Source organism: Erpetoichthys calabaricus, chromosome 5 (genome assembly GCF_900747795.2).
Source record: "Erpetoichthys calabaricus chromosome 5, fErpCal1.3, whole genome shotgun sequence".
NCBI lineage: Eukaryota > Metazoa > Chordata > Cladistia > Polypteriformes > Polypteridae > Erpetoichthys > Erpetoichthys calabaricus.
The window spans coordinates 197,332,844-197,352,450 of NC_041398.2; the positions used below are offsets into that span (position 1 = coordinate 197,332,844).

General features: G+C 37.8%; 1 protein-coding gene across 1 annotated transcript; it reads right to left on the bottom strand.

Annotated features, from left to right (window-relative positions):
* Nucleotides 1-346: 346 nt before the first annotated feature.
* gdnfa (glial cell derived neurotrophic factor a) lies at nucleotides 347-18,678 on the bottom strand. Its single transcript, XM_028802385.2, has 3 exons — nucleotides 17,515-18,678; nucleotides 13,148-13,324; nucleotides 347-1,664 (listed from the first exon to the last, which is right to left on the bottom strand). Exons 2-3 carry the CDS (start codon nucleotides 13,296-13,298, stop codon nucleotides 1,180-1,182), a joined length of 636 nt encoding a protein of 211 aa, XP_028658218.1. The 5' UTR covers nucleotides 13,299-13,324; nucleotides 17,515-18,678; the 3' UTR covers nucleotides 347-1,179.
* Nucleotides 18,679-19,607: the final 929 nt, after the last annotated feature.

The following is a 19,607-nucleotide window of genomic DNA, read 5'->3' on the forward strand; positions in this document are numbered from 1 at the left end:
AAAAAACAGAACTTTAAATAAATAAGAAAACATGGTCTGCAATAAATAACAATAAGTTAATTAAATCTCAATAAATATTCTTTTATAATTTTAGGACTCTGAATAAGATGCATTGCATCAGGTAGTCCATTTAGCCATCATGACCAACGTTCAACTAAGTGAGCAGTTTATTGGTGAAGTCTTTTGTAAACCTTAAATATGTATTCTTTTGAGCAGCATTTTCAGGCCTGATCTTAACAGGACCTGTCAGGATTTGTGTGTGTGTGTGTGTTTTTTCTTTACATTTGTATATTATATATATATATATATATATATATATATATATATATATACACAAAACGTGTTCTGCTATTCTGTTGTTATCACAAATAAGTATATTATTTCCCAGGAAAGTAAACAGACTAACATAAATTGAATGCCTAAGAACCTGGTATACTGCTAACCATTTTCTTACCCTCTGAAGATTTCTGATTGTCCTAATTTGCTAATGGACAAATACATGTAAACTAGTGGGATTAGGCCATCAGATACTATCTTAAGTATATTGCTCTCCTAAACATTTGATTTGGTAGCCCAATGGAAATGGACCCATACTTTAAAATGTATTTGACCTAATAATATAAGCAGTAATATTTTTTGCAATACTCCCTTCCTTTCCCAAACAGACTGTACCAATATTTCCACATTGCAAGTGGAAGTTGGAGAAACATTTTAACAATTACAGCAGTTTGCTCTTTTCTCAGTGCCTATGAGAAGTTGACAGAGCGACTGGCCATTTCCCTTTAGAATAGTGGATATAGTGCCACTCAAAAGACATACAGAAAGCTTCACCTCATTCTGTATTCTACTGGTATATTTGTGGATCACTGTGTATGTTTTTTTTTTCTTTTCACAAACACCTCTTCCTTTTCAATAGTGAAGAATCTGGTCTCACCACATGATGGCAGTATTTTAATTAGACCTGCAAACACCAGCATGCAAAAAGGTTAAAAGCTATCACTTAATGTTTTAATTAACCTTGACTTCCTCATCTTTAGATGACCAATGCTGTCTTATCGTCCTGTCTTGATTTCAGCCGGCCTCCCTTTCTTTGCCGTCTCTGGGTCCTGATTCTATTTTTGGATCAGGAACTTTGTATCCTTTTTAAATACTGCAGGAATGCATGTTTCACTTCATAAGTCAAATGCAGCCACATTTCTTGGCGGAATGCTTTTTAAGTGTGTGGTACACAAGGTTATCATCTAAAAAAGCCAAGTCATCATCAAAAGCTATAGGTCGACAGCAGACCTGTGTTCTCACTTTTTCTTTGACAAGCTTTTTATTTTTGGTTAAATTTTTTAGTATTAAGTCATATGTTGTCTCTGGAGCATTGCAGGATCCACTACAGTACCTGAAAATAAGTTCCTCTTTGGTTTGGTATCCTAAATCCAGATCAGTTACATTTAAATGTATATCCTTCAAAACACAACCCCGATTCTTGCCTCTGCCCCTTCGTGACTTTCCATTTGTAGTGTCTGTGTTTGCTGCAGCTCTTTGTCGAATCTTGTCTCTTTTCCCCCGTATAGGAATGGTCCAATCTGGGGATCTTTTCAGTCTTTTTATTGTAGCTTGAATGAATTCCACTACATCTTCAAACTGTTCTGGGTATATGTCTTCCATATTGTCTGTGAAAAGAAAATATATCAAGCTGCACTCAATATTCAGACACAAAGCCTCATATGAAATAAGTTGCCATTAATAATATCCAAGAGCCTCTTCCAGTTTTTTTTTTTTAATTTAAAGTATATTAGTGAGCAGCAAAAGCTAAGTGCTTTGTTTGTTCAATTACATTTAGATATTTTGCATTACCCACTTGATTTATTTAAATACAATTCTGGCAAAAATGTTGCTGTGGATTGAAAATTGAAAAACAGCACAGCCAAATTTAAAACAGCAACGATGGATGCTACTGCACTTATACTGTTTCTGAAAGTAGCATGAAACTGAATTCCCATCGGATGAGTGCTGTGTTGCCCCTGATTGACTGCTGTTTCTCCGCCAGCCAAAGAGACTGCTCCCTTTGCTGGTGAAAAACAACATCTGTGAAGAGGACAGAACACAGCAGTATCTGGTGGAAGACAGCAGTGCCTTTTTTTCAGAAACCATCATATTTTATGATTGTCTTCAAATTGTTAACCTTAGAAAACAAGTTTCTACAAAATACAAATCACCCATGTCTCTTACTATTGGTTCACTTGGACTAGTATTTATGTGACATTTAGTGTGCTTAGTCTGACAATAATTTGTTTTTATTCATACATACACAGAACCGGTCAATTTCTGGTGAATTCCTGGAATAGATGCATTTGTAAAAGGAATTAAGCTTTCATTTCCATGTACAAAAATGAATATTTATTTAATTTGACAATCTTAGCTGGTCCAGTGTTAATGTGTGTCTGTGTATATGCTTAGTTATAGACAGATCTCCAGGATGGGCTTAAAACTCCCTATAACTTTGTAAAAACAACACCACCATCAAACAGATGGTTTCCGTACTGTTTGTGTTAGAAAAACTTCTGTATACTACTGTATATGTTGTAAGTTGAAATGTCCATCTTTATGTTTTTTTATGGGTAAAATTTTCAAATGGCCCTGAACTGGCAAGAATGTGTTAGTGGGATGTCACCCAAACTGCGCTCATTTTTAATGAACACATAGTGTTCCTATTGCAAATGGTTGCTGGCTATATTACAGTAAGACAAAAATGTCCAGATGAACTGACAGTCCTTCATTTTATCGTCAGTGATTTGTTGATTTCCATTTAGTAATCTTAGCTGACCAGATTAATCTTATTTCTGCTTCATCTACATCTTAGTTCTTTTGTATTTATTTTCTGTGTGACTCCCATTAATGCAAATCGTATTTGATCTTAATATAATGACTCCTAATCACCAAGTTGACTATAAGACACCACAATTTAATTGCCCCAATTTGTTGGCCTCAGTGCTAAGACTTCACCTCATAGCAATTTGGAATTGTGAAAATCACAGACCATACCAAGGAGCTCCAGGTGGGCAAATTATCTGTCATTGTATAGGACAACAAAAACTTGACTTGTTACTCTTTTGTAATGCTAATTCTTCTGACAGCTCCACAAAGGCTGCAGTGGACTTGTCTGACACTACTGCAAATCACTGTGCTCACTACAAAAATCAACTGGTCAAACCACCCTTCTAATGACATAAGATACATTTGTTACATTGTTACTGAAGTGGTCAGCTGACCTCCCAACACTGACTCCCCAATGACCATACTCTACCACTACATCTCCATAATCCATGACCCATATTTACTAGTTTCATAACAGAAAAGCAAAAAAGTAAATGATCACTTTGGGGCCTTATGCCAAATTTCAACTGTTTATTTTGAGTGACATCATTTCAAAGCCATTTAATCTAGTTCTGGATCAATGGGGAAGTAGAACAGACAGAATCAAGTGAGCAACTAATGCGTACACTCAAAGGCTGACCAATTTATAATCATCAGTTAACCTAATCTACTTGTCTTTGGCAGTGTTGGAAGAAGTCACCTGCAGGAAAGCTCATGCAGAAATTGATGAGATGCAGGATTTGAACCCAGGACACTGGAATCTTGAGGCAGTAACGCTAATCACTACTAGAGTGACAAATGAATTTAGTGCATATTTGAAACGTATAGACAAAATACACTGAAGCAGAATTCTAGTTTATTTGTTAAAGATGTACAGTCAAAACAACCATCTATCCAACCATTTCATTAAACCTGATTCTAGATCATAGAAGCTAAAGTCTTCCAACTAACACCATGAACTTCGCCAGTTTGGGATGCCAGTTCACTGCACAGCATGCATAATAATCTTCTTATATAATACGCTACCGTGGCTGTCCATTTGTCTGTCCAGGATTTTAAATCACCTGTAGCTTGCAAACCGTTTCACCTATTGACCTGAAATGTGGTGCACATATACTACGTGACCTCCACTGTCTGCTTTTGGGGTGATGATTTTTATTACTCTTTTTATTTTTATTTTATTGTAGAATCAACTCTCGGCAGCAGGGTTGCCATGTGGCGCATGTGTACGGCTAAATCATTTGAGGCAGATTGAACACTTAAGTGCCAACTTAAGTGAAAAAATTAAGAAAAACGTAATAGGTAACTGCAACACAAAAACTGACTTAAACAGTTTTAATGCGAAACGATGCTGACGGAAGAAGAGAAGAAGGGGGCTGCTAGATTGGAGAAAACAAGCTGCTCACAAAGCAGCAAGTGCCTCAACCTCTGAGCAAACGAATGCTGAACGTACAGAGAAAGAGGAGGAAAACTGTAAGTCAAGTGTATTCACTGCACATTATCATGCAGTCTGTCGTTACTGGTAATAATAATAATTAATCACTGTATCAGAAATATTCCTGCTTTACACTTATTACTTCCAGTCCATGTCCAATGCCATTTAAATCAGCGTTGGTGATAAAGGTAAAAGACAGTCACCCAAAGCAACATAGTCATCACTACATAGTGCTGAACCATTGTTTACTTTAAAAATGAAATGTCTTCTGATAGTGTCTGACTAGATAATATTTTATATGTTGCAGTGTTATATTACAATAACAAATACCAGAAACTGTGCACACTGTCTAAGTATTAACTTATGAATTGATTTAAATTGTTTATTTTTCAAAAATCTATGAGAATTCATTACATTATAAGACAAAACCTGTTTTGTACAACATGATTTGTATACATAATTAACAAATACAGATCAAATTTCACCTAATTTATAGTATTGGCACATTGATTATTATTATGTATTAATAATAGTGATAGTTAATGTAGTTAGTAGTTAAGGATAAGAATTATGAGATTAATATTAATAATTTAAATTATGAGCTTGACCTAAACACTGTTTTTTAAAAAAAAAAAAAAAAGAAAAAACACTTTTCTGACTTGCTGGACTTGTGGGACTTTACATAAAGAATACACCTACCTGTACAAACATAGTATCTAGCTTCCTACCATTTGTCACAGACACTTGGTAATGACCTTAACATGGCACTTCAACTCCCCAAAGTAAGTGAGTTGGTGAAAATGAGAGCTATTAGAAGTCATCCAACAATGAGTCCGAAGTGACACCCTCACCCTGATAACTCCTAGTTGGGGTCCATGGGGGCACCTCATTGCAGTCTGATAGAAGTAACAATGGGATAAACTGGTGACAAAGACAGAAGAAAGGACACTTATCTGATTTACTGATTGCCAAGTAGAAATAAGAAGCAACTAGAAAATATTAAACAAAAACTGACCATTTTAAGTTAAGGATGAAAAAAATGTCACACTCTAGGCATTCTCAGAATCAGTATATCCAAGAAATACCATCCTATAGATGGCTGGTTTAGAAATACTGTATATATTACACGTCTTGTCTAAAAAATGAAAACTGAAATGCTTTTAACATGTACAATCACTTTCACCAGATGTAAATACCCATAAAAACACTTAATCAGAATCCATTTTTGAGTTTCAAGGTGGTTACCGCAGGCGCTGTCTAAACTTGTGTAAAAAAGGAATGTAGTTAATGTGTTTCACAACTAAATTATACATGGTGATGTTACTCTGTGTACCTACAGCTTTCTATAGATGAAAACAAGATGGGAATAATTTACAGTCATTTCACCTATTAAGGAAACAGTACCAAAAGGCAAAGCTACAGATCTCCAGAGGTCTTTGCGAACATCTGGTTATCATAAGAGAGCAAATGTAAATGCAGCTTCCACCCCCAGTGTAAGTATAAAAATACACTATTCTGTCTATGTGATTCACTTAGCTCATCAACTTCTGTCTTAAACTGAAAAAAAATGTAGATCTTGATTTTGATTTACACAATATTGCATTTAAGATCTTTATGACAAGTTTTTAGGATGGATAAAGTGATACTGCTGTCCTGTTATGCTAATTCCCTCCGTTAGAACTTTAAGTAGTCAAATGATGGTGTACTCAAGGGCCTATATTTTTCCAGCAGCAAATTTTGGACTCGAAAACATTAGGTAGAAAGAAATCGGAGGATGGATTATCATGACAAGGAAACAGCATCTGGAAAATGCTATGCTGTGTGCCTTATGGGATATGCAGAAGGACAGAGATGGCCAGACGCTTTTATGCTTTTCATAAGAATTAACAGGGCCGCAGGCAAGTGCTACCAAAAGGAACCTGCCAAATATGAGACATTTGGAATTTCACATCAAAGACTGTCAGGGTCAAGACCTCTTTAAATGATTAATACGGTTATTCTCGTACCACCTTGTCAGGGCCGAAAAAGAGACATTGTAGTTACTGTATGACTTGGAAATCTGTCAGAAACTGACACTGCAGCTGGTGTCACCTGTCTGACTGCCAGGTGAAGTGTAAGATAATCTGACTAATTCACACACACAGCGACAGCATTTACATACATATTACATTTAACAGCGGGGGATCCGCTTGCAAAACAAATGTCATATACTTGCAAATATTAAAATCAGGGATGCTCCATTGTCAAGGGAAAATGAGAAAGACCTTCTTGTGCTTGCTTCTAAATTTGAAAGCAGTACTTATTGCCAAATATTTTCTATTTCTAAGTATTTCGGCAAACACTTTGAATTTGCCTTTATGTTTCATGGCAGCTTCCAAAGTCAACACTGCCAACTGGCACCTAGGAAAACGTAACAGTGAGACAGCAGAAAACTATTACACCTTTCCATCTATTGTTCCATTATATGTAAAAAGGGAAACTATGTGACAATAGCAAGAAAACTGATATGACAAAAATACTAAACTAACAGTACATTAAACAATTTGAATGATTCACAGATGCAGTAGTTAGTGCTACATCACAATTTCGAGGACCTGCGTTTGAGTCTTGATAATTGCATTTGCTACTTTTGCATGCTTTCCCAATGTCTGCTTGCCTTATTTCTACATGATTTGATTTGATCGAGGTCTCCAAATTGTCCCGATGTGCCTCAGTTAATTCCTGCTGGGATAGGCTCCTTCTAATAGTGAACCTGTTCTGAAAAAAACTGTTTCAGAAACTGGATAAAAGGATATGAAGAAAGAAAAGCTGAGTGTTTTTATTTTCCTTTAATCTTTGTCAATAATGTTTAGGCTGTGTTGCTTTTTACTTGATCATTTTGTGTAGTTGAATTTGTATATTGCTGTAAACATTTTTGTAGTTTGTCGTTTCTGCATTGCAATAACCAAGACTGTTGTGACTGCCAAAGAATAAAATGATTACTATTGTTTTGCATTTTCAGACCTCACACTGAGACATCACCTTTACATTTTTGTAACACTAGAAGTTATGAATATTTTATCCTGCATTAAAATGCTATTTAAAATAACTATTAAATATTATGCATAGAATTATATGATTGTAATAATTTGCATCCATCCACTTAATCCACCAACAGAGGTTCTAGAGAATATCCTCACAGAATCAGGTACCAGACAGAAAAATGTCAAGAAACAACTATAAACAAGATGCCAGTCCATCACTGAACAGTTCAAGCCAAGTGTATTTTATACAGCGACTCAGACAGGAAGTACCAGTTGAAGTTGCTTTGAAAACTGCTGCCTCAGAACACACACTAGAATATGAACATACACATTTCTTAAAGCTACGATAGCACTTTTTCATCGATAGCTGTCCTTTAACTGATCCAGTTATGGTTAGCCTAAGCCAAACTTGACAGCTTCGGGGACAAAGCCAGAACCACCTCCTGAGTGGATGCTAATCCAATACAGAACAGAATCTCTCGCACAGAGATGCCAATCAACAGTACTTAAAGAATGCTAAATTCATAAACTGCCTTCACGTGCGTGCAAATTTTTTCTCATCTATCTTTGAAAACGTTTTGACTTTTCATTTTTCTTTTTGTAAAAAAGCAAGATAAAAGGATAACCTGCTTTTTGAAAACTGTATGTGGCATTTGGCTTAATTATTTATATAATATAAAAATGTTTTGGATTTGTTTCTTTGACATAAATGGCATTTAATTCAAACTGCACATCACCTCAAGTATTTTATTAAAAGTTTTAATTTATTACTGCTGTACAATCACCTGAAAATTCTTGAATACCTCACCTCATTGGCATATCTTCCCAATGTCTTTTCCTAAACCCTCTTTACATCCTTTATAGCAGGAACTCAAGCTGAGTGCACTGTTCAAAACACAGCTTGACAGAAGCATTAAACAGACTTAACAGTGTTGTTCTGGGGCTGCATTCCACACCTCCGCATCTCTATTGCTATATTCTGCTTACATTCTTCAGGGCTTAACATTGTGGCATAAAAAAAAGACACAACACGATTGTAAATCTGGGCAAACAGACTGTTGAGGCTGCATCAAGTGCCCTTACTGCCAAGGTCAGTCCTGAGTTCACGCCATGCCAGCAATGTCTTTAGATTTGAAACAGGCCATTACAAGTTGTTTGAGAATTAACAAAGGACAAGCAAACTTTGGGAATTAGGCTGCCTTCACATTTATTTAAAATACTTTGAACAACACGATTAATAAATAGATTTTGAGAAACACTGCTGTAAATCGTATTAGTGGAGACGCACTTAAAAATACTTGCAGGACCAATGTCACATTTGTATTACATATATTACAGCTATGGCTGACTTTGATACTGAGACAAGGAGGTATTATAGTGAATTCCTTCTAATATTATTTTTTAAGCTATACAAATATATAATATTGTACATTTTTTATTAGTAAATGTTATTATGAATCAAAAACTACACTAATTTTCTGGAGGTGCAAAAATAAAAATGTGAATTTTTTCTTAAATCCTTCCTCTAAAAGTGTTCTTACACTACAAGGTATGAAGTAAAAAAAATGAGCAATTTCCTCAGCTCTTGTGCATTGACAGTAAAAAGATCATATCAATGATTTTCCTCATCTTAATGTTGCCAAGACATTTATCTTTAAAAGAGATTTATCTCTGTGAGGTACTGAATAATTCCCTGCCTCAAGTTGTTTGCCAGTAATGGCAGTTCAGCACTATCACTTTTTTTTTGATGTGAACACCGCAGTAATTGGTTGGTTGTACTCCAAATGCTGTTTGCCTAGAGGCTGGCTGCTCTGAAGTTGATAAAGAAATAAACAACATATAGTGGCTCACAAAGAACCATTTTTTTCCTAAAGTTTTGAATCCTGAGGTTTTGCTTTTTGCAGTTCAACTTTCCTGCACATTGCCTATTGACAGCAATGACTCAATAAATATATGAATGGAAAATTTTCATTAACACATTAATAGAGTTAATATTTCCTTTCAGCCATATGCTAAATGTCAGCTATGCAGATGCTGTAAATTTTAAAGAGGCTTTGTGGTAGACACCCTGTCTAGAAAGGATTACCACGTTAAAAAGATAATTTTGATTTTAAATACACCTGATAATAGAAAAGTGATAAACTATTTCTTTATAAACTAAGAAAATCCAAGATAAGCAAACAGATGGGCTGAGAAAGGAAATTATTTCTAATGCCTACCATTAGACCTGCGATGCAATACTTTCAAAGCTTCTACAGTATATTAAGCATCATCAAGTGGTAAAGGTGCAATAAAAAAAAAAACAGGAGCACAAAAATCATATAAATGTTCATTCATTTTTTTCTAATACTGTATGCTGAGTTATGTGCAGGATTGAAAAGGATGGAGCCTATCCCAGCAGCGTTAGGCACAAGTTAGGAGCAACACTTGCAGTTTGCTCTAGGCTGTCAAAGGGCTTCCTGAGCCAATTTGGAACAGCTAGACATTGTAACCTTTGTATCTGTAGAAAGTGGAGGAACCAGATTACATAAAAAAATTAGGTGAACAAAGGGAATGTAAAAATATGTAGTAATCCTGGATATCTGGAACGGGGAGGTATCTGTGCTAACCGCTTCAGCTCTATGCTAGTTATTCACATAAATAACTCTAATTAATATTTCCTCGGCAAACATCTCTATCATGTAACAGCCAGCAGTCACATAAACATTCTTTGCAATGCTTACAGTCTCACTGTTTATTTGCTTTATTATTGAACTATGACGTATTTAGTCTGTGCCAGTGTTTACCAATTTATTATAGAGAAGGAATGAGGCTGAGTGCATACAACCACTAAAGATATAACAAATCAGTTCATGTTTATTTTTACCATAAATCTGTTATAAGCTAATTTTAACTATAGTATGGCACCTCTAAATATGCAAGGTGCAACTGATAATTTACTGCTCATTGATTCCTTCCTAAATTTTCATTTACGGAGACTATGTTGGATGAAGCACATGGAAAGAGACAGCCATAGAAATGTCACCCCACTATCAACAAACAAGTACTGTCATGCTCTCTCATATAGATTTATCATTAAGTCTTTGGCCTGTAATAGAAAATCCATGCAGACAGGGTAAGAATAAGCAAACTCCACAGAGACTGAAATTTAACCGTAAGTCCAAGTGTTTTGAGAGGGAGCAGTATATTTATTAACTGAAACAGAACAGTCCCTCATTTGACAGTTTTCTGCTCTATAACTTTGCTGTCAGGTTAAGCTACATCCCCACAACATACACAAAATGGAGGGATTAAACTGATGGGATGAAATGAAGCTTGTTTACACAGTTCTATGAGAGTATTACAGCAAACACAGTCAGAATTGGTTTGTGTATTTGTCAGATGTTGGTGAGATAAGCTGCAGTCCTCCACAACCCTCAAATGGATTAAGCAAGTTTAAAAATGGACAGACATATGGACAAAGTCAGAATCACTTGTAAAGTAAGTAATGCATGGGAAACTTTGTCTAAAACTGAAACCATTCTTACCAGTTTGATCGTTTACTATCAACAAAATGACTGCCAAAGTTAATTGTAGTCTTGAAAACTGTATCCTTTCACACTTCTTTCTTTCGTAATATGAGAAAATATCTCTGCATTACAGTTCTTATTATAGTTTTATTTCACCATAACCAGCGTTTATTTTGGACTATGTTTTCATTTTAACTATATTTTTTGCAACAGTTTACCTCTGTTCTGCTTATTTCCTTTTTAGTTTTAATGTATTTGTATAATCTTTTTTAGGCTATGCTGCTTAAAACTACTCATTAAGACCCAGACCTCAGATCAATTCCTTTAAATGTATTTATTTCTATTGTATACTCCTTCAGACTCTGTGTAATTGGCTCTTTCTTACACTGTGGCATATACAAGATACTTCAGGCCTAAAATGGCAAATGGATTAGTTCTCCTTTACCTTTATAGAATTACTGTAACTTATGTATCAGTATAAGCTTGTCAATCATACAACACTGCCTAGTTTATAATCCAATTAGCCATTTTTCAAACCTGCTATTTTGCCTACAGGATCATTTAGAGAAGGAAGGCTGTTACAACAGTACTTTGTGTAAATCAGGAACCAACCTTGGACAGAGAACCAATTCAATGGCAGGCACACATTGGGACAAGCTACTTTTGCTAGTCAAATAACATTTATTTAGTCTGTCTATGGAAAATGGAGAAAACATGCAATCTTCTCAGTGGAATCAGGGTCTTTGAAGCAACACTACATACTGCACCAATACACTGTCTACTTTACAACCCATCCATGAGTTTTCTGAAACTATTTTTTCCATTATCTCTGTAGGACTAAGTGCAATGAATTAACCATCACTGGGCGAGACATCAGTATATTACTTCCCACACTCATGGTCATACTGGTACAAAGTAGACATTCCAGTTCACCTCACATTTGTGTCTTTAAGATGTAGGGGGAAGCTGGCACAGGTAAAATATGCAGACCCCTTACATACAGTAACCGGCCTATGGTGATATGAGGAAGTGACACTACTGCACTATATGCTGTCCTCCCATTTTATAATGCCCAGGGTAAACATTATTTTAGGTGGTTCAGTCTTTAGTTAGATGGATGCTTTACTTCTGAATGAACCATCTGTAAATGTCAGCCCCATCAGTATTAGAAATTAAGCAAGAATACATTATAATACTCATGATACTCATGCCAGAGATGCTGGTGGGGCACTTCATGCTGTCTTACAAATGACTGCTTTGTTGTATGTCAAGTAAATCATTTTCTCTCATATCTAGTTTTGGTAGCCAATTTCCATTCTATTTGCCTTTTGGTTTCTTTAACACCCTTGCACCACCTAGAGCCTTGTAAACCAAGGGACACACTCAGCAGAGAATAGCAAAGCAGCAGTGTCACCAGCTTTGGATCAACTACTAACAGGCGTACATCACTCAGCACCACCTTCCTCCTGGACTGAATTGTATTAATCTGTACAGTATATTGTTATATTTCTCGATTCTTAATGAAATGTTGGAAAAACAAATCTGTTAGCTAACCAAACAAGTCTGATGTAGTAAATTGTTGTCTCTAATTTGTGATATTACTAAAATTAATATATTTATACTTTAATGTTGCTATGAATAGTTAATATTTCAGTCGTAATGCCTTATGCTATTTTGCATTTGCAAAGTCTTTGCTCTCCAGGTTGATTGATGGCTTAGCTATGGTACCTTATCTAACACAGATCCTAACTCCCAACATCCCTGACCAGCTTAATAAAAAATGTGAATTAGATCAATAGATGAAATAATAATAATAACAATAATGCATTTTATTTATAGGGGCACTTTACATTAGCAGTAAATCTCAAAGTGCAAATGATAAAAGCAGCAATCAAAACCAATAAATAGTGCAAAATATTAAGGCTGCTGTGTTGTCATGATGATCCTCCTAAAAGCCCTCAAAAACAACATTGACTTTTGGAAAAAAGTAGCTTTCAACCATCCAATGTTTCCCTGTCTTAACAGGTCTGATAAAAGTACTCACTGCAAGGACTGCTTTTAAGGACCATAGTATGGATACTGAGTAAAACATGTGTATGCATCTTAGTAAGTGTCCTATTTCTTTGGAAAGAATACGCTTTTCTACGCATTAACATTTCCAACGGACACAGTGTGTATGTCTTATGTTCAGATCAACTGGAGTGGACTGGAGTAGTAAAAATCAGACTATAAACCAGCTGCACATTTTCTTTACGGCAGCACAACGTCACAATCAATATGACAGAGCAGAGGCGAGCAGTTCAGACACTTACACAAATCCCCTGGGGAGGAAGGCGGCAGATCCCGCAGGTGCTCCTCAGTCTCGGTTGTCTTCACTCCGGACTCCCAGCTTCTTAATAGCGGACTGGTAGAGGCGACGCTCAGCAGCAACAAACACATGGCTAAAGCATCCCATACCTTCATCTTAGACTTAATTCCAATAGCGGAACCTTGGAACAGAAAAGGAAAAGTAAAGACGTGGCCATGCATGTGATAGAGTAGAACCAAGCCGCAGTCAGACTACCATTCACACAGCACGAGAAGCTGCGCTATTGCTCCGGAGCGCCTAAATGCAGAACAGGACCTGCCCGGGAAATAATCCGTTTTCAGGATGTTGAGCGAGACTCATGTTAAAATCCATTTGAATAATATGTTTTCAAACATCTACTAAGAGACCAAAGTAGCATCCTGGAATATAAACGGATTGGAAATGCGCAGTGCCATATTTTTTTTTTTTGTCGTTTAAGTACTGTACAGCTGACGAGGAGGGAATCGTCTAATTCAGATCTTTACGCTGTACCGTGAAATCCAAGAAACCCGCTTGCAGTTCTCACTCGGGATCTCATAAAAAGTCAGCTGCTCGCACCGTAGCTATACAGTACACACTATTTGTTGCCCGGAGGGGGGTGGGGGTGCGCTCAAGAATTGAAGTGTAATTAAATAAGCACGCCCTGACTCGGCCAGCAGACTATGAACATGTCTTGCTTTCTGCGTTTTTGCTTTCTTTCTGATCAATGCGATTTCGAAGTACACTTGCTGTTTACGAGTTCACGATCAGCATCGCAGGTAGAGTGACAGGTCTGTCCAGTCAGCTTCCAGTCAGATTCTAAAGAGCAACACGCTTGGCAGTGTGCTAGGCGTGCGCACGGCGGGTCTAAGGGTCACACCTCGCGCAGTGTGTGCAGGTTTATCGTCACTGGAGACCAATTAGCTCCATGAAGCGTTTGGAATTGTTTCATGTTTCATTGGGCAGCTTCAGTGCCATACATACTGCCTTCCTTTGGTGAATCAAACTAAGGATTTAAGGAATAACTCGACAAATATTTATGGTGGAACCGCATTTTTTGTATCTTTTAAGTAGCATGGAAGTAATCCTAGCGGATCCGACACTACGTAGTAGTGTAGTATTACTACTAGTGTAGTAGTTGGCCGGATACACTGGAGTAGTGTGCTATTGTATGATTTGATTTGCTTCATTAAAATGTATAATAATATATGTTTCATAAACCAAACCACCACCTATTTATAGGGGCGTTTCATTAACTTTCCATCTATCCACTATTGATCCAGTGTCACGGTGGTAGTAAAGCCTTGTCTGGACAGGGTATGAGTCCATCACAGGGCACATTCACGCGCATATCCACACTCACTCACACGTTACACTTTAATTGTGCCGCGCTGTCATCTGCGGAATCATCCATCCAGCCATTATCCAACCCGCTATATCCTAACTACAGGGTCACGGGGGTCTGCTGGAGCCAATCCCAGCCAACACAGGGCGCAAAGCAGGGAACAAATCCCGGGCAGGGTACCAGCCCACCGCAGGACACACACCCACACACCAAGCACACACTAGGGACAATTGAGAATCGCCAGTGCACCTAACCTGCATGTCTTTGGACGGAAACCGGAGTACCCGGAGGAAACCCACGCAGACACGGGGAGAACGTGCAAACTCCCGGGAAGTGAACCCAGGTCTCCTAACTGCGAGGCAGCAGCGCTACCACTGCGCCACCGTGCCGCCCTTCTGCGGAATCATATGGCACAGAAATAATTTAGAGAAGGCTAAAATCAGACTAGAAAGAGTAGTGGTCCGCGCTACTGCTGCACGACTCAAGGACTCTGGTTCGAATTCCTGCACTGGTACGGTCTATACACCGTTTCAACAGTCTCCAGTATCTGCACGTGTTTTCCTTTATATAGGTCGGTTTATTTCCACGTTTGGGATGCTTCCGTTGATTTGGACAGTATACACTATGCTGCGGGTGCCCGTCGACGCACTGCCGCCCCATCCAGGGTTGATCCCTGCCACGGGATTCTATAGTTTAATTATAAGTCTTAAAATAGATGGACGACTGTTTGCACTGGTCCAGACTGTTACTTATCCACCTTTTTAGTTTCTCATTTATTTGAAACTGAAAAAGACCGGGAAATATCTGCCAGCAGTTCACTTTCAAAAGGAAGCGGCAATAAATGTTTGACAGCGACTTGTCATAAAAATTAAAAAAAGTCGTACAAACAAAGAGGCTTTCCACTTTGTAACAGCTTCCCGTTACAATAGCCCCCCGATTCCGGTGACAATTTGTTTTGTACATGGCCCCTGGGAAGGGTGCCTGTGGCTCGTCACACGTTTCGCAGAAGCCTTGGAGCGCTCTGCCTGACACATATTTGTACGATGAAATTTGGAAGACCTCCACAGCACATGTCATATCACTGTTGCGTATCGTCAGTAAATCACATCTGCTCCAAGTAATCATCGCCTTGCTCTCAGTTGCTTGCTTGAACTTACAGTATTTATTTAACCGTCGCCTTTGTCCAAAGCGACTTACACAATATGGGCCCACAGTAGCTTTTATTTCTGTGAATTAGACACAAGATCCTAAGTTACTCGCACACTGTTCAGTCCTGATCTGAGAGCCTTGTCCTTTACTGTCCAAGGCCGTAAGCAGCAGGCCTGACGCTTGCTTAAAAGAAGTAAGAAAATGAAATGTTTAAAACGGAGTATCTGTAATCACGTTTCATTCTTGATGAAAATGTAATCCCCACTACCTTGGGTGAGCAATAAGATCTGTAGCTTCCATCATAAACATCCGCCTTTAGAAGCCAAGTCAGAATCCAATTAATAAAATTATGCCACACATCCAGATGATCATACAGACAGCTATGAAAGGCACCATATTCGTCTGATAAGATGCCTTTGCATTCTTCAAGTCCTGTAATGAACTACACAGTTTGAAACTCAAGTGGTGCCTAAATGGGCGGCTTCTAACAACCCAATAGGCACTTTGACCGTTAATGAACATTTTGTTGAAAAGACAAAGAAGTTCTTTTATGTTGCTACGGACGTATAATTTGAATGTTTTCCTATGCCTATATTTCATACACATTTTAAGAAGACTGTTAATGCATTTAAGACTTTTATGTAGTGTGCGGTTATCTAGTAATTAAAAAAGAAGGAAAAGCATTGGCTTCTTTAAATATTTATTGCTCGATTAACTTCTGGAGGAAATATCCATGGGTTGGCTGGGATGTGTTTGACCGTATATTGCAAATTGGATCGATGAAGACGAATAATACATAGGATAGGCGATTATTCATGCAACAAATATGGAAGATGTCACTGAATGTTAGTTATTATGTGAAAGTTTTACAGGATACAACGCCATGCACCCTCCGAGTTTGGCCTGTTGGTTAAGAGACTGAACACTAAATTGTTAGACTGGTGGTTCAACCCTAACTGCCTGATCGCACCATTAAAAAATATGAGTGGCAGTGTTTTACTCGTCCTTATCCATAAAATAATGTGTGTATATTTAAAAAAATGGTTACTTTAAAATATTACCAGCTGTTCAAAATGGAAATGTAATGGATGGACATTTTTCAACTCATCTTTTGGAAACACGTAATGAAAGTTCAACATGAACCTTGGTTTATATTTTTTCAGATAGAATTAACTTTAGTACATTATTTCCTGTTTCTTAAGGCACGCATATGCTGCCCAGCTCCTGTGCAAAGTCTGTCGCTGTTTACAAACAGTTGTAGCAACAATAGTTGTAGTGCCCAGTCCGCTACGTAAAACGATTCCACGCGTATGCGGAGGAATTTATGTAAGCATAAACTTGGAAACCATAGATGGAGAAATGGCTGTCTGGGCCTCTCGCATCTCTTCCAGTTGAAGTTCACATATATAGTGGGAAAGTCGAAAACTAAAGAAAAATAAGTGAAAAGTATCTGAATGATTAAAAAAAAATTACTGAAACAAGTCGTAATTGGAACAATCTTAATATGGTTTACATGCAAACTAAAGTAGCGTAATGCGTAATTTAGTGTGGGCTTTTTCACGCAATCACTATGATAGCAATATTGAAAAGTTAACGACACTGGAATACAAATTCTTCAAACGTTTGTCTATATATATATATATATATATATATGTGAAGAACGTTTGAAGAATTTGTATATATAATATATATATATACTGTAGTTTTTGCAAGTTGCTAGTGGGGAATACTCCTTAAAGACCTAAAAGCAAAAAGGACATTCGGCTCCATATTTCTAATCATCAATTATAGAATTGTGCAAATATGTAAACAAACTAACAGCAGCACTCAAAATAACAATTATAACGTAAATTCCTTACCTTTTATTTGGTCTCCTTTGACCAATTACTAGCAATACATTGAAAATCCAAGCATTTTGCCGGCAAAGGCATTTAATTGTTCGATGTTAAAGAACACAATATGCAGTTTTAGAATGTGTTCTGTCTTTTCTTAATTCGGCGAGACAAATGGTGTTGTTGGAAAAAAAAAAACGGCTCCCTGCTGATAGCCGGGCTTCTTCGGAGGAGACAGGTAAGGGCTTCCGATCTTAGCAGTGGGAGAATCGCAGCCTACTATCCACGCTGGAAATCTGAGAAATGCGCACTATCAACAACTGCAGGGAGTCAAATGAAGACATCAGGGCTCCTGTAACAGCAGCTGGTTAAGATAGCATGGGCAGAAAAAACAGCTGAGAAGTGGCAATGTTAGCCTTGAGCCGAGTTACCTTAATACAGACTTGATAAGAAAGGAAAAAAAGATACCCGCACACGCGGCGACCCACCCGCGAGGTCAGATCCACCCGGAATGCGAGAAGTGTACTTTCCACAATCCGTGTTACTTTCAGAATATCCTTCTTCTGGTGTGACAGCTTTAGATGATTCCTTAAATTGTTCACTTGCGCTCGTGAAGCTCTGTCTGTTTTGAAGAGTGCAGATGTTGCGTCGTTTATCTCTCTTTGACAGAGGATGCTGTAAATGAGATGGATTTATAGTTTTGCTGGCCGTGACGCCCCTCCGCTGTGGCCCCCTGATTCGCCTTTACATCTAAACACAGTTCACCTCTGATTCTCCCCCCGCATCCACTAGGAAGGCTCCAGATTTCACATGTCTGCCGGCTGAGGTCAGACCCCCTTCGTGTCTTGTATTAGATGACAAGTAACGCGGAGGGCTCCGAAGTTGGCCAGCATTCTTATTTGAAGGATTCTCTCGCATTAACGTGGTGTCGTATTCGGAACGTGTGCAAATAAAAAGAATCTGGGCGCTTTTCACAATTAACACTGGGTGTGTGTTGGAGGTGGGGACAAGCAATTCACTTCTTTCTAATTGCATTTTAAAAGCTCCCGTCACTTGGTCTTCTGACAGTGCTTCCTCCAGAAAAGGAGCCAACTTAACGCGGAAGAGAAGTTCGCCTGGTCGGAAAAACGGCACAAGCAAAGCTTTCGTATTTTGTTCGCTTTCACTCCCGAGTGGGTGTGCGGGCAAGCCAGTACAGAGGCAGGCAGCTTGTAAGCAAACGTTAATATTATTATTTTTTTTTAAGTAAACACCTAAAATAAGCCACACCGTTTATTAAATAACACTTTAAGAACATTTGACCAGATTGAATCATTATAAGGACTACACTTGAAAAGTTAAAAATAAAATCATTTGGTTTATTTTTTTCCTCAAAGTTTTACAATTCTTTTTGGAGTTTATTGTAAAGAATACCACCCGAACTCCATTTAGCTATTCAATTTGGAGCAGTATTATCCAGTTTATTGGCACAGACAATCCTAGATTGCACTTGGTGGACCATGGGGTCTGCAGCATGTTACCACACTGTAAAGGGTTGGGGGTCCCAGAAGAGATTTTCTGCTTAAGGTCTCAAAAAGTCTACAAATGGGCCCAGGCCAAAACCTAAACTAGCAGAATTGTGTTCAAGCCTGGAACAAACCCTGAAGCCCAGTTAAATTCACAACAAACTGTCAGCTCTTTCAACCTGTGAGAAGCACTAGTGACTATGTTACAGCCAGCTTTACACATTTGTAACCATCACTTTCATTTCCAGCCAATATGCTTACATGTATATGTTGTACATCAACATGTCAGCTAAACTGGTTTGCATCCACCTGGTGTTGATTTATTTTTTGATCTTAAGTAACTTAAAGACATAAAATTGACTTACTGACACAAAGCCATTCTAGACCATTTTTCCTATGTCCCCATTAACATTGTGATATTCAAAGGGTTTGGAGTTCAAGTCCAGCACTGGCACATTGTGAAAGGAACCACAAATGGTCAAGGAAACATATAGATTATTGCTCCCATGTTTATGGTGGTCGTAATGTGAAAGTCAACAGGCGACATGGTGTCATTATATCGCATCATGTAGTGGGCAAAAGTCTGTTTCAACTAATGGTGAAAGGAAAATTTGG

Excerpts from the sequence above, each read along its gene's own strand:
- gdnfa (XM_028802385.2), bottom strand. The coding sequence starts at position 13,298 with ATGAAGGTATGGGATGCTTTAGCCATGTGTTTGTTGCTGCTGAGCGTC. Across the intron at positions 1,665-13,147 it reads TTCCTCCCCAGGGGATTTGT|ACAATATGGAAGACATATAC; the intron begins GTAAGTGTCTGA and ends TTCTTTTCACAG.